The sequence below is a fragment of the Channa argus genome, chromosome 8 (genome assembly GCF_033026475.1).
Source record: "Channa argus isolate prfri chromosome 8, Channa argus male v1.0, whole genome shotgun sequence".
NCBI lineage: Eukaryota > Metazoa > Chordata > Actinopteri > Anabantiformes > Channidae > Channa > Channa argus.
The window spans coordinates 8964114-8979162 of NC_090204.1; the positions used below are offsets into that span (position 1 = coordinate 8964114).

General features: G+C 39.9%; 1 protein-coding gene across 2 annotated transcripts in view; it reads right to left on the reverse strand.

The window, feature by feature from the left end:
* LOC137131437 (zinc finger protein GLIS1) overlaps positions 1-15049 on the reverse strand; it is a 65366-nt gene that overhangs the window by 3871 nt on the left and 46446 nt on the right. Inside the window, exons 5-8 of one of the 2 annotated variants that reach the window (XM_067512684.1) lie at positions 13801-13962; positions 11734-11832; positions 9077-9218; positions 6026-6212 (exon numbers count right to left, since the gene is read on the reverse strand). In XM_067512684.1, the coding sequence (XP_067368785.1) occupies positions 6026-6212; positions 9077-9218; positions 11734-11832; positions 13801-13962 (590 nt within the window). Of the gene's footprint in view, positions 1-6025; positions 6213-9076; positions 9219-11721; positions 11833-13800; positions 13963-15049 lie in introns of both variants that reach the window. The other variant, XM_067512683.1, reaches the window with a different exon arrangement.

The following is a 15049-nucleotide window of genomic DNA, read 5'->3' on the forward strand; positions in this document are numbered from 1 at the left end:
AATTGAAATGACCAACAATTGACATTAACTTAATGAAACAGCAATCTGGTCCAAATCCAGAATGATAGCCAACAGACCTGCCATTAAAACAGAGCTTGCGGTTACCCACCCCAAATATTCAGCAGCTACTTAGTACCCTCTCATGGCTGCATATCAGGAATGCCAATACATAAACTGCTGCTGTGTTACTATGTGGAAGCATATGGTTTGCACTAAGCGCTATATGAATGTGATGACAGCGTGTTGCTGGAGGCGGCTGAGCCCTCAAATGACTGCTCATTGCTGGCGTAGCTTGAGTTTACTATATGACCTATTGCTCCATGCATGAGGTACACTCCACCCAGCACTCAGTAGCTGGCAATGCCTTCGTGCAAGGCATTTGGCTGAGAGTGGCCGATGAAGTTAGATAGTAAAAAATGTCAATCGAAAGTGCAAGAAGCTGTAAATGTTTCCTATAATTGCTGAATTTTGCGTTTTTACTGAGGTATTAGGACAGAACTTCTGGATCGTAGCATTTCTGCTTTAATTAACAGAGTTCATTATAAAACTTTTAAAAATATGGAGAATGTGAGGTTACGTCATGCTGTTGACTGTTTGGGAACAGGGGTGCCATCTTGTGAGGCCACTCGGCCTGCCCATGTGGTACATACCTATTTTTTTATTTTGCTAAACCATTCAAATGCGATGAGATTGAGGCAAAAGTCAAGCAGTACCCCTTGACTGACCTACTGGGCCAACTTGGGCTATTATCATGATGGTGCATGAAAACAGAAATTTTGCGTGTTGTAATGTTCACATATTCTTTTCATTGCTTGTATGAGAGAGATTATGTTTTCGCTTCAGCCTGTCTGTTAACTTGTCTCATAAATGCTGAATGGACTGTGTAAAATCTAATAGAGAGACAGGCCTTGGGGCAATGAACATATAATTTTACTTTGGTGGTATTCCAGGATTCCAGTAATTCAATTAACTACAGTAATTATATAACTAAGTAATTATATAAATTGACTGTTTAACTTGTGTGCTACTTCTACTCCATTTCAGTTCAGTGAGAAATATTGCACTTCACTACATTAATTTGACATTTGGTGCATTGCAGATACAATTTTCACTGTACAAAACATAAGATCAGCTCATTAAATATAATGCTTTTTGTATAGACTATCCAGGAGTGCAGTGGTCCTAATTACCTTCCTCTCAACTGTTTACACAGAAATGATAATAGTCAAATAATGTAATGCAGTGTGGTCCTCACACATCATTTTAGCATATTTCAGTATGGAATGCTTGAAATTGGGTATTTTTTTCATTTGTTAGATCTTGTAAGATCTCTAATTAAATTTAATTAAACACAGACATTATCTTTTCTAAATCCTAAACTCTGCAGGATTTACAAATCAAAATAACTTTAAACGTTGATGATATCACTCGTGTTTGGATTTAACAGCACATGGGGAATATTTCTAAAATAGAGGTTTTAAGTCTTACACTCAGCATTGTGAAACTTGATCAAATGTAAGTGCTTAACTTTGTGGGAACTGCACTTAACCTCTACTGTATGTGTGTCCCTGAAAACTGAGGAAGTTTGTGTGACACCTTGAGTTAGTCCAGCTCTGGAGAAGCTAGCTGTTAGCAAGTGTGGCTAATCCATGGGTTGGCACAGGCCCAGTGCATGGCCATGTGTTCCTGCAGAGAGCAGCAGTCCCCCAGGAGCTGCTGTCAGCACAAACTCAGGAAACAGTTATACTGTTCATATTTTTACAAGCTGCCTCTATGTGGAGCTAAAGTGAATCATAACCTAATCACTGCCAGCTGCCCCCGACCTTGCTCTTGCTAGTCTCTAGCTTGATAGCTACTCAAGCTTGAGGTATGCCACATTAATCTCTCTGTCAATATTCATCTTCACTGATCATGTTTCACCTCTTGATTCTTGAAGGTGGAGTGTTAAGAAGATTTTTAAAGTGAGACTATCTGATTAACATATTTTTCTGAAAGTATAATTGTAGCTTATTGGTTTATGAGACATTGCCCATTGCTCACTACATTGGACACTAGCTCAGTGACTTTGACTCGAGTGGTCTTAGTGATTTTTATTATTCCTTTTTCTGAGTAATGTGGCAAAGCTGATGTCATTCTTGTTCATGACTAAATTCCAGATGCTACAATGAGAAGATCAAAAAGACATTCAAACCTGGGCTGTCTGATCCTGCCCTGAAGCCACACAAGTCCAGACAAAATACATTAAGGTATGTTGGCATGGAAGTCATCACAACTGGCCTGGAACTACTGTGCTAAAAATGTAAGATTCATGAGCAGTCCTGCTCTTCTCCTCGTTCGTCTTCTTCACCTGAAGCTAACTGTCCCACTAGGGAGCAGGGATCAGACCCTGTCCTCTATAGTTCCTACGCTCTCTAGAAACACCCTCGGTCTGCCCTCTCATCTCCCCTCTCTGCAGCCGACCAATAAGCCCTGCTGATGGATGACCGGTTTCTTTGGCGCAGATTGGTGGGAACACTTCTGGTTCTGTTTAGCAAGCTAACGGTCCTTGAGAGATAGCGTACTCCATACTGGTTAAAGCTAAGCTAAAGCTAAGCTAACGCTGCAGGCCACGGTGTGAAGGGCACAGCTGGTGCTCAGATTTATATTGATGACATTCTGACCATGATGTAAATCTGAATCTATTGTTTGAGTCAACCGTTAACTAAAGACTAAACATTAATAACAGAGCACTGCGAAATGAGTGATTGACCACATTCGGCCATATTACAAATTATTTTGTTTGGGTTATTTAAATTGACCCTCATTTTCTGGATCACTGGAGGATGATAATGGCTTGGAGACAGACAGTGTAGATTTCCAAACTACTAACGTCCCCTTCACAGCAGAAACTCTTAATGCAGCTCTGTGCAGCCTCTGCGGCTATTCTAATTCAATTAGCCTGTGTCAATCACTGCCGAGGTATCAAACCACCTCAGACTAATATTTGCAGAGGGGCTCTAATATCAATACCCAGGTAAAGGCAGTAGAGTCTCCCCTCAGCAATTATATAACCACATATGGCTGAAGCAGTGAACGACAACATTTACCACCCATCTCTTTGTCGGCACAGGCCGCCACGGTGGAACTGCCATCTCCATGAGAGAGGCCCTACACACACTCATACTCACGCTTGTGCTACGCCGAACGCCAAATGTATTTTAACTGGCATATTTTAATATTAGCTTCAGTAAAAATGACACTGATATTTACAAAGGATAATGAGTCTAAATGGACTATTTGAGCCAGAGTAAACACATTTAGCTATGAGGTCAGAGGCTGCCACAGTAGAGGCAGGTTAGTTTGATAATTTTGTCAAAATGTTTAATGTCCTGCTAAACCGTTTGGGAAAAACAAGTGCGGGGCTGATATTGACTTTGGCAGCAGCCTGTATACTCAAGGCTTTAAACATGTAAATCAAATGCTCCATCTTCAGGCAAATGCAAGTAGACGTTTCATGCCCGGCGAGTTGCAGGTCCTGCCACAACTCACTTTTTGACTCCTCAACCCACCCTCCATCCATACAGTGTGATGAAAAGGTTACATAGCAGTATGTGTGTGAGTAAGTGCATTCATGAGTGCTTCTGGGTCAAACATCTTGAATTGGTGAAAATGTGTAAATTTGGTAATTGCTCCAACTTAAATGCATTGTTGCCATTCCATGACAAGTATGTAGGAGCTTAAGGTGAAGAAGCAAAGAAATACATGAAGAGAGGTCGAGATCTGGCTTAATGGGTCACATGGTGTACGTGAGGTAAAAAAAAGAGACTGTATGCATGCGCACGCTGTATAGATGCATACAGTACAGTACACGGACACACAATGTTTAGATGTTCCTCATCAAGCACCCAAACAAACAGATCCATGTCTCACATCTATATCACCCTGCCATGTGGTACAGATGTTACAGCACACGGTGCTCAGATGGTTTTCCCTTTCTGGTTCTTTCCCTGTGCTGGTAATTGTGCATGCCACTGAGAGAGAGGCACCGAAACCGCAAGGTCATTTCAACAGTGTTCTGCTATCAAGGCTTGAAGCAACACATCAAAACTTTCAGATGCTTCCAGGCTGAGCCGACATCTCTGAGCCGTGCTCAGACAGTTACATCAAGACAGCTTCGCGGCGCGGGCCCACTTTACTTTTTGTGCTGAAAGTCAAGCGGTGCCTCATGCCCCAATCACGCACAATCATGTGTGTTTCCTGGATTACTATATGTAAACTCCTCTCACTCACACACATTCCCACACACAGACACACACACACACACACACACAAGCATAAATACATGCACAGCTATGCAATTGGGATCCTCGTGCGTGTAAACGCACTCATTGTGTCATACGCCTATCCTGTATACACTCTCATAACAGTTTATATACACACACAGACACCTAAAGACTAGGCCACTGAGTTAAAAGATATCACGTTTATGTAACACAATAACTTTCGTAACACAGGGTTTATGATGCTTGATTCAATCCACTGTTTCTCAATGTTATTAAACTGTAAAACCGTGTTTTCCTTCTCTACCTCCCTGGTTTTCGGCAGAGTGTTTAGTACAGTACACACTGTGCCTCCTGAAGACACTCGGGCTCTGTAACTCTGCTCTGCAAGCTCTCTGGGGAAATCATCGTCTCTAATAGGAAACATGCTATGACACACACACACACACACACACACACACACAGAGAAAAAAAACTTGCACTCTTTTGAACTGTGGATATCTAATCTAAGAAAGGTTTGTAAAAATGTGTTTCACTACAGATAATTTATGTATTATGTTGCGGTCAGATGAATTAAAACAATTTGTTCTCTGCTAAAGATGTAGCAATACTGGCACATGTACAACAGTAAATGGTACTAAATTGTCTTCAGTTTTATTTTCAGATGTACTTATTTTTACAATTATCCTGAAGAATTTTTTTTTTAATATGGCATAATACAGTTTATTGTTGTATTGCCCAACTTAAAATCACGTTCCTAAAGCAGTAAACAGTAGGATCTATAAAGCACCAATATCTACAGTATGTAGATTTGTACCATATTAAAAGTTTATTGGTGTCAAAGCAGTGAGAACTTGTTCTCATCTGGTGACTTTTATTCTTTGAACAGAACACATCACCAGAAGGTGACAATATCACAGTGCTTTGACAGTTTTACGCTCATTAAAAAGTGACTCATGTCCGGCCAATCTATTTGGTCATCATGCTGATGCTGTTGAATCCAGTAGAGATGAGGGGCCTTATGAACACTGATTCGAGTGCCAGAAATGAAGCCGGTGATGTGTCACATTGACCCTGTGGTGACCAGCACAGCCCCTCTTCCCATGGGGTATGTCTTAGGGGTTGTAGAGTTGAGTTTGTTTCCAGTAAAGGCAGCCAAATGGTTTTGTCAGCAGGACTAAGAGGCTAAACCTAACATGATCTAAGTTGCTTCGCCCTGTGGTACAGCCTGGATTCAGCATGATGAATAGGTGAAAAACAATGAAAACACAGGGTGAAAAGTGTGATCATAGTAATAATAGTTTGGTGGGGCAAGAAAAGTTTGTGCTTCGACATGTTTTACTAAGTTTTTGTGTCTTTTTAGATGAATGCATTAACATTAACTGACGTTGCAGTATATGTGGGTTTATAGGTTTATGATGAAGATGTTGCTTTGGTTCACCTATGTCCACTGATATTTTTGGTAAATACAGTCAAACAAATGTTTTATGCCACCAAAGCGCAATGTTACATCGCCTCACTTGAAGTATCTGAATGTACAGTACTAGATGTCAATTAGAAAAAGTTTTGGTTGTGACAAATCCTTTAATGACTGCAACATTCTCCACTCATTAATTGAAAGAATTGTGCACTTTTACCAAATTCAATGTTTATTTTTCCCACCCTGCTGACACATTTATATTTTCCCCACCCTTATCTGTTGCCCAGTGTGTCAGAGTAATATCTGAACAAATCAATGTTATACAGCCACGTACTGCGGCACTCACCCGTCTCTGGAGCCGTCCATGGCGGCTAATGGGGACTGGTGATGAGGGCTGCAGAGTTCCCGGTCCAGTCGGTGCTGTCGTGATGAGAGGTCAGCAGTGGAGGTGGGGACAATGTTGGGGTTGGGGTTGGGGGAGAGGAGCTCCACTGAGGCGCTGTGATGGGGGGTGCTGGAGCCAACATACAGGCCTGAAAGACAAACAAAGCTAATTCAGTAAATGTGCCAAATAAACCAGAGGGTTCTGTGCTCAATTTTTCCTTTGAGCAAATTAAAAGCCATGAAAGGATTTTGTTTTGCCAACGTTCATCCAATCAGAAAGCTTTGTACTATAAAAATTTCTGCTTGCACTGTTTGTTATTTAGGGTACTTTGTTTGTGGTGCCACAGGGATTAGCCTCGCTTGTCCGTTCAGCTGCTTATTATTTATTATTATTTATTATATACAATAAAAAGCTAAAATGCTACATGTGTTTGAACAGCAAAGCATTCAAAAAAAAAATGGGGGGGGGGGGGGGGGGGGGGGGGGGGGGGGTTTACTTACACAGTGGTGAAAATGTGCAGAGAATGGCATCATTTCCTGACTGATCCAAAATGTCTAACATGTCTTTCAATATTCTGTCCCGGAATTTTTTTTTTAATATTTGATTAACATGTTGTCGACACACTAGTCTGTGTGGGATTTTATTTTGTACTACTTCTGGTTGACGTTGCCAAACTTTTCTACTAGTTGAAGCTGCAATCTTTAATTAAACACACACAAACATTTCTTATCCAGCTACTAATAAATGTCATTGTTTTTTCTAATATATTTGTTATACAAATGCACATCCTAAAGTTTTTAAATGTTTTTATTTTGACAAACCAATGGTACCCAAAGGTATTCATTTTACAAGGTATGAGAAAGAGAACACATTTTTGCCTAAAATTCCGATCAACTTCTTACCACTGTGTGTGTGTGTTTTCAAACCTTTTGGAACTTATAGTTTAAGTAGTTTAAATCTATCAACTTACATAGACATAAACACCAAGTCTTGTTAGAAGAAACTGAACGTCTCCACTTGTTATCACTACACCTCCACCGTCTATATCGCCAGATTTCTTTACTATCATACATGAGGAAAGCTGCGCGCTGACTGTCTGGGCCAGCAAAGAGAAGAGACGACAGGGGGAGATAAAAGAGAGAGAAAAGATTGGTGCTCCTGGTTTTGCTGTTTCCAGGCCCAGCTGTTCTGAAGTGGAAGCATGCGGAGTTCTGATCTGACAGCACTCTGAAATGGTTACAAGCTTGATTCATTACCTCCAAATCATCAATCACAGACCTTAAATGTTTTCCCCTTTAGCCCTAACATCTGCTACCAGCCCAATACAACACTGGACAAATAATGGCTGTGATTGCTTCAATTTCACTGCTAGTTCTTTGCAGAAAGAGACAGAGAGGATTTGATGGTGCTCTTGAAATAGTTAGTGAAGGATTATGTTGTGAACATATTGTGGAGTGGCTCTAAAACATTTCTGGATGAGTTTAGAAAGAGTTCTCCCTAGGAGAAGGAGATGGAGAGGTGTGTAGCTACTAAGCACCTTTGCACTAAAACTATGATGATTCCTTCCTCTGGTTAACCAGGCTACACTAATTACGCTCTATAAAACAAACGGGCCGCTCGTAAGTCTCGCTACAGCCTTGTGAATTAGAGCAGAGTTATAACAAGCAAACAGGAAAACAAGTTCAGCTCTGACTGGAAGCATGAGTCATTTTCTGGGCCATAAGTGTTAATAATGGGGTGGCTGCCCACTTTGCCCCACATTTTCCACGCATCCTTTTGGTTCTAGAACAAACTGAAACCTGTGTAAGTGGACATCCTGAATGTCAACCGGCAACATCTTTGCTGGCCTTGAATAAACACTAAAGCCTTGAATGCTTTAGCATCAGCTCGCAAGCGTGCTCCTCTGGGCTTTAAACAATTTAAAACAAGAGAGCGCGCAACATCCACTCAGAAACAGAGGGAGGCCAGGGGTAAAAAGCCAAGGCTCAGAGGCCCGATGCAACATTCAAAGAGAAGTTGAGCGTTTACAGTCGTCAACAGTGTGCAGAGTTCCAGCAACAATAGCAGAGAGCAGCAGAGCAACAGGGAGCTTGGACAAGCTACAGCAGAAACCAGGACAGATGTGTCCATAAACCAAGAAAGCTGTGGGACATCGTTGTTGTCCTTAAGATCGTTATTATATTTTTTATCTCTCTTTTGTTCCCAATCCATTGTAGTGCTGACTCATTCTGTTTTTACACTTCGTCCCAACTTCTTTCCTGACGCTCAGCATCATTAATTACATGAATTGAAGTTTACTCATGATACATAAAAGTTTCCATTTTAGCTGTTGCTAATGGTTTTTGCAGTCTTTGCATGACAGAATGACAGATTAACGTGATATTGTTATGAAATACAAACCAAGCAAACAAAAGTGCAAAGTTGTTACACTTCCTTTTAAACTACAATAACTCAAGCGCTCTCCAAAAGCTAAAATGTTTATATAAAGTGTGTCTAAGCAATTAAAAATAAATTATAGTAGTGTAATTTGTTTATGTTTTGCAGAGTACAGTTTTTACTGACTCAAAGCACAAAATTACCATAGTACATCTGCAGGAATAGTGACATGGCTGTTGATTAGCACGAGTGACTCTGGAATTGCTTTGCCAGGTGTTAGGATTTCTGGAGGTCAGGCCTCGGTTACTGGCTGTTCTTCTGTTTTGGAAGAACAGCCCCAGTCCCTTGGACTTTCATTTTCTTGCACTCACAGGGAGGATGGTGGTACAATTGGTGTCATATGACTTGTTGTATTACAATGAAAGAATTCATTAAGAAGTCATTAAAGGATATTACTTGATAATATTTTGTTGCAATAATTAACACTCAAACATGTTTTTACACATAGAAGTCGGACTGAGTAAGAGAGATGTGAAACCTACAGTTTTGTTGCTGGAAGTTGCACGACATTATTTAATTCCTCTATAAAATCACATTATCAGGGCGATGAATGACAAAGTAGCACCCTTTGCGCACCTGTGAATATGTCTTGGTCTAGTCCAGGGGAACGACCGTCTTTGCAATTGTAGAGGTGCTGGGCGGAGGAGGCACTTTGAAGGTGCTGCATTGGCAGACAGTCGCTCAGTACCTCCTGCTCCAGGTGAGGGCAAGGCCGGAGCTGTCAATCACAAAAATTAGAACATGTTTACAAGAAATGTTGTCAAGTCATTTACAAAACTCCATCTGGTCTGTAAGATTGCACAACCCAAAAACCAAACACAACTTAAGCTTTGTCTATTTGTAGGCTGAACCCTACATATGTGTTTTTTATTTTTTATTTTTTTATTTTTTACTTCTTGCAATAATGTGACTGTCATTTTAATTTGAAACAGTAACTCAGCAAATGAGAGTACATTGTCAGTCAGGGGGAACCAGAGGAAAGATCATAGGCTCCTTTTTGAGTCACATGTTGGCCTTGGACACTGGGTAAGTGATCATTGTATCAACTCAGGGCCAATGTGAGATTGGTTCTGTTTCTCTCACTGCCAACAGTAACAGGGGCAACTGGAGACACATTTATGCTGAAGAGTTGATCACACGCCATGCAGAAGAAACCTGAACTTGTGACAGTTGGAGAAATGGGAACATCTGCCTTATGGATCAGTGAAGCTGCTGACCTCTGTTGTATACATCAGTGACTTTCACTGTAACAGAACATTGCAGTTGCTGTGGTAGACACCAGGATTGCACCAACAACCATATCCTTTTGTTTTCTCTAGAGATTTTAAAGTTCCTGAAAAGTCAACACAGTTCTACTGCTGATTAACCAAAGTGGGCAGAAAGAAAACACGTTTTAACCAACAGAGTGTAATGCAACATTGACAGCCAGAATTAAGACACAGACCGGAGAAAAGGGGAATCTACCAAAGGTCTTGATAGCATCTGCACAGGCCCCGGATTTAGAAGAAGATTCATGAAAAAACAACAGCACTATACTTCATCTGCTCAGTGCAGTAGATTTACTATTTATCAGTGAGTGGAAAGATAAGTCTGCTTTTTATTGTAAACACCTCCCATGAACCCAAGACCAAATTCAACAACAGATTGATCAAAAAAATATAACTACTGTAGCAAGACACTGAAATAATTTATTCTTCTGTGTCAATACTGTTCAGAAACTAATAAAACTTGGTGACATGTTTGTTCATTATGGTGAACAAATACACAGAGGCTACCTTACATACAGTAATTAGCTTGATGCAACTTATTTAAGCAATACATTTTCATTGAAAAATGTATTTTATGCTTTACTCGAAAGAAGTGTTCGATTTTGTTTCACAGAAGATTTTGAATCTAATTAGTAAAACGGCCATGTTTAAGTAGGTAACTGGCTCTGAAATCAATAGATGTAGGTTCAATTCCTCTGAGATCAAATTTTTAATACAATTAGATATTAAGTTTGTATTTTTGTCATTGTGCTGTGACAGTGTAGAATAGGAAGAGTGAATTTCATTAGGCTAATTGACATACAAACGGAAGTGTTCCTCATTTGGAACAGAACAATCGAGATTTTGTTTCATTTTCATTTCAAAAGAAAGCAGTCCAGTTTTTGATGACTGCTATATAGCTAAACCTTGTGTCCGCCTGTCTATCCATCCATTTACAAATATACCCTTCTTTATTCCACAAAAATCGATTCCATATTTTGATTTAGTGGTTGGAAACATTCTTCAGCATTATCACGACAATCAATCAAGTGAACTGACCTTCTGCCTTTTTGGCCACTGAAATCACAAACAATTGCACTTCTCAAAGGGCTGGCATCATCCATGTTATTATTTCACTCTTAGATACTGTATGTCAGCAAATGTGTATGCGTGTTCTCCTGGGACAACTTATGAGTCCTCTGAAAAACATTCATCACGTCTAACTGGGGCTCTGTTCTCCCCTGAAGCAACATTCCTAATAGTTCTTCTCCAGACCTACTCCAAGTGTGGAGTAAGAGCGTTTGTTTGACATTTGTCCATAACATCTGGCCACTGGGGTATTCTGCACAACAACTTATTAACAATGCTACAAGCACACGTGTTTCCCTTTACGACACTAAGCAAAGGAACACATCATCCAGGCTGCCACTATCCAGCCCCTTCAACAACAATGAGCCTATTCTCTCTGTTATTTACCCCCTTTGCAGTCAGGGAAAGAATGGGCTTTTGACCATGAACATGATGACATGTGGTCAAACCTGATCTATTGTTGGGGAAATGATTCTCAAAAACAAACCTGTAGCCCACCCTTGGACTTCCAACTGTTCTTTTAAACTAACTAGATGGATGTGTGGGGTAATGCAGATCAGAATAGGACAGATTAAATAAAGTGCTCTATTTGTAAAACTAGTTCCACAATATTGACCCAGGTAAGGTCACACATAAAGTTCTTCATGAAAAAGATGCACAGCTCTTGAGTAGGGTATACTGTGGCAGTTGTCTTGCGGCCTGCTTGGGCACATCCAGCCATGCCTACGCATACTAAAACTTAAATTTACTGTGTATTAGACTTGAAGTTTTGTTTTTTGTGCTCAAAATAAGAAAATAACATCAAGTGGTTGCATAAGACAGATTTTTGTTTTGTTTTAGGAAATGGCATGATTTTTCTTTGTAGTCTTGCACAGAGCACCTTACCTTTCTACGCACCTGTTGCTCTTTGGCTGTGTGGATCTTGACATGTTTGCGTAGGGAGCTGGGATCTGTGTATCGCTTGGTACAGCCGGGGATCTGACATGCATATGGTTTCTGTGAGAAGAGAGAAAAGAGTTGAAATCAGTTTTAAAAGTGAAACGCATTTAAAATCACTTTTACTGTAAGAAAGACAGCTTAACAGGAAAACGCAAAGCAGTTAAAGATACTAAAGCAATTAAGAAGAAAACATTAGTTTAATTCAGATTAACACACAGCAAGTTTTAAATTTGTTGAAGTAAAGGCAAAGTTAGAATCCTACCTTTCAGCTGAGAAAGACACATAATTTGAAGTAAAAGGAAAAGCAAGAAAAAGATGAAAAGAAAGCACAATCAGTTGTAAAATATATTAATACAAAATTATCTGTGTTCTGTTTTGCGTGTGCAGTAACTCCTGCCCTTTCTTCTGTTGCTGTAGTAACACAACCACCATTTTCCTGTTTACAGAAAACATAAATACTGCTTGATCGATAATGATTGAGGAAAATGATTATACCCAAAACAATCAGCTAATATATAGGAACTATTTTAGGATATGTTGAATATGTTATACATGAACAATTGTTTTACAATTTCAAAAATAGATCAGTTATGTCTAGATTACATTGAAGATCTATACCATCAGTCTGTTATTTCGCACACACACAATGGAGACTCAAGTAGTGTAACAGAAATCAGATCTGTCAAGTAACTCTTTTGTAATGTTTCTTGATTCCATTCCTATCATTAGCCAGGCAATTATAACATTGGAGCTCACTGATTGAGGATTTTGTTCACGTCACTGCAATTTATTTTTCATATTCAGGAATAGAAGTTGCCAATTAAAATGTAAGAGGATATGTGTCTTTATTACCTCTGCCTCCATAACTTAACCTTGTCTGTAAATAGTCCATTGTTATTCCAACGCACTTTTAGTGCCACTAATCTTCATGGTGTTTGTTTTTTCAACAAAGCCACTCAATACAGTGTCGACCCATGAGTACAAAAACATAAGGAAAGAAGTTCTGTGCAGAATAAATATAATTAAAGCGTTAAAGTGTTTTGGCAGGGTAGACAGTTGGGCAGGCACAGTGCAGAGTGTTAATGTAAAGCCATAAGCATCTGAGTCCCAGATTACCTGTATCATTTGTCGTACTGTGGAAAGAGTGGGTGGCGAAAAAAAATTTCTAACCGATAGAAAAACAAGTACCCGTATAAATTTCTTCTTAATTAAAATTTCTGACTGATTTACTGTTACATGAACCTAAAAACATTGTCAATTGATAAAAACAAAAACTAAGAGGGAAATATTCAGGTATAATAATTATCATACAAATCCTGCTTTAATCAAATTCTTTTTCAATTAAAATTTGGTGAAGTATTTACAGATTAAACATCTGATTTTCTGCCCATTTATTTTTGGCGTGCAAATGGTGACAAAGTGAGGTATTGGTGAGGTTACAGGCGAGGCGACATGACAAGTGTCAGAGATGGCTGACTCAATTTTTCCTTCCCCTTCCACAGGTCACAGAAACAGGCTCTGTCTGAGCACACAACTCCAATCCAAGTCTGGCCAAGGCCTGAGCTGAGAATCTGCCTAATGGAATCAATCATTTAATGTTCTGTAGCATGTCACTCCCGGTGTAGAGAGAGTGCTCACTTACTGACCGTAAATTTAAATCTAACACTGTCAAGATATGGAAATAGACATTTAGGCTTGGATTGCACTGCAGTTTCTAATATTGGTGTGGATGTGGAAAGTGATACATTAGGAGCAAAGTTTTATTCAGGTATATGCTTGCACACATACAATGAGGGGACATTCACTGAGTTATTCAACATCACATTTTTACATTTAACATACAATGGAAAATGGAAGTTCATCTCAAAATCACAAACATTTTGTTGTCTATAAAATGTCATTCTGCCATCTATTATAGAAACTCTGTGACCACCCATACTGTTTCATCTATCACCCTAAGGCATGTATCTACTATGGTGAAACATTTGTAGCTGAGAGAGAACAGTGAATAAACACATTTCTGACCGTGTCCAGATGAGTCCGCTGATGCTTGGCGCGGTCACTGGAGTTGCTGAAAGCTTTCTGGCAGCCAGGATGCTGGCACAGATACGGCTTCTCTCCTGTGTGGCTCCTCAGGTGGATCTTCAGGTTCTCCAGACGTGAAAATGCTTTGTTACAGCCCTCGAACTAAGGAGAAGGACACAAGAATTCATGCACAGGTAGATAATATATAAAACCAAGGTCACACAGGAAAATAAGGATGCAAAATGCTTGCATACACACACGCATATGCATGGAGACCCCCCCAAACACACACTCACACAGCTGGAGGAGATCACTCTACACCACACACTCACCAGCATGGAAAAGTGAGAGATGCTTAAAAACATGGGTGGTGGTTTAATTGCAAGAATTTTTTTCCATGGCTCTTGAATTACGCAGCTTTGTTGAAAACCTTGTCCACTTGAAAGACAGCAGCATGTGTGACAGTACACCTGCCTAAGGCTGCCACTGCTTCTAAATTGCAGGGAGGGGAAACTGGAGTGTGCTGTGCAATGTGGGGTTAATGGGCTGTAATGCATAGCAAAAGATAAGTGTTCTGTTGTGTATATAGTACATTAGACTGACAAGTGATAGCGACTGTAAACAAGCTCATATCCGACCCAGCTTGGCCCATTTGATCCCCACCACTCGGCCAATGAACACCACAGATTTGTTAACATGTGAATGATTGATGAGGCTTCTTATGTATCCACTCCAGCTCTTAAGCAGAAATATAAGTGATTGCTTGATGAGGCGGTCCATGTCAAGACCCCCTGTAGATGCAGCCATGTAAAGAGTCACTAAATGTAGTGTTGTACAGTAGTTTAGAAAACATAGCTCAGTGTTAATTATAATTACATTTTAATCTCATTTAGGTATTTGAAAGCACCATGGCAAATGTATATGATGACCTAACTGTCAAAAAATCCTGTGCTATGTTACTAATGTCTGGATGAAATGAAACATCCAGTGCTGGTAGAGAAGACTGAAAACACCTGTCACAATCTGCTGAGAGTTTGATGTTTTATCTTATTTTATTAAATCAAGTCAGGAGACCAACACAAGCCTTAACTTTTTTGTTACCTGTCCAAATCTGTTTCCAGCAGTGCCCAGTACTTCTGTAAATAAAGCTGTACACAAATTGTACTTGCTGCAGCATCTGTGAAGGTCGGCCCTTCAGCGTCATTCCTGAACCAATAAAAAGTATACTCCTGGGGCAGGGACTTTTTTC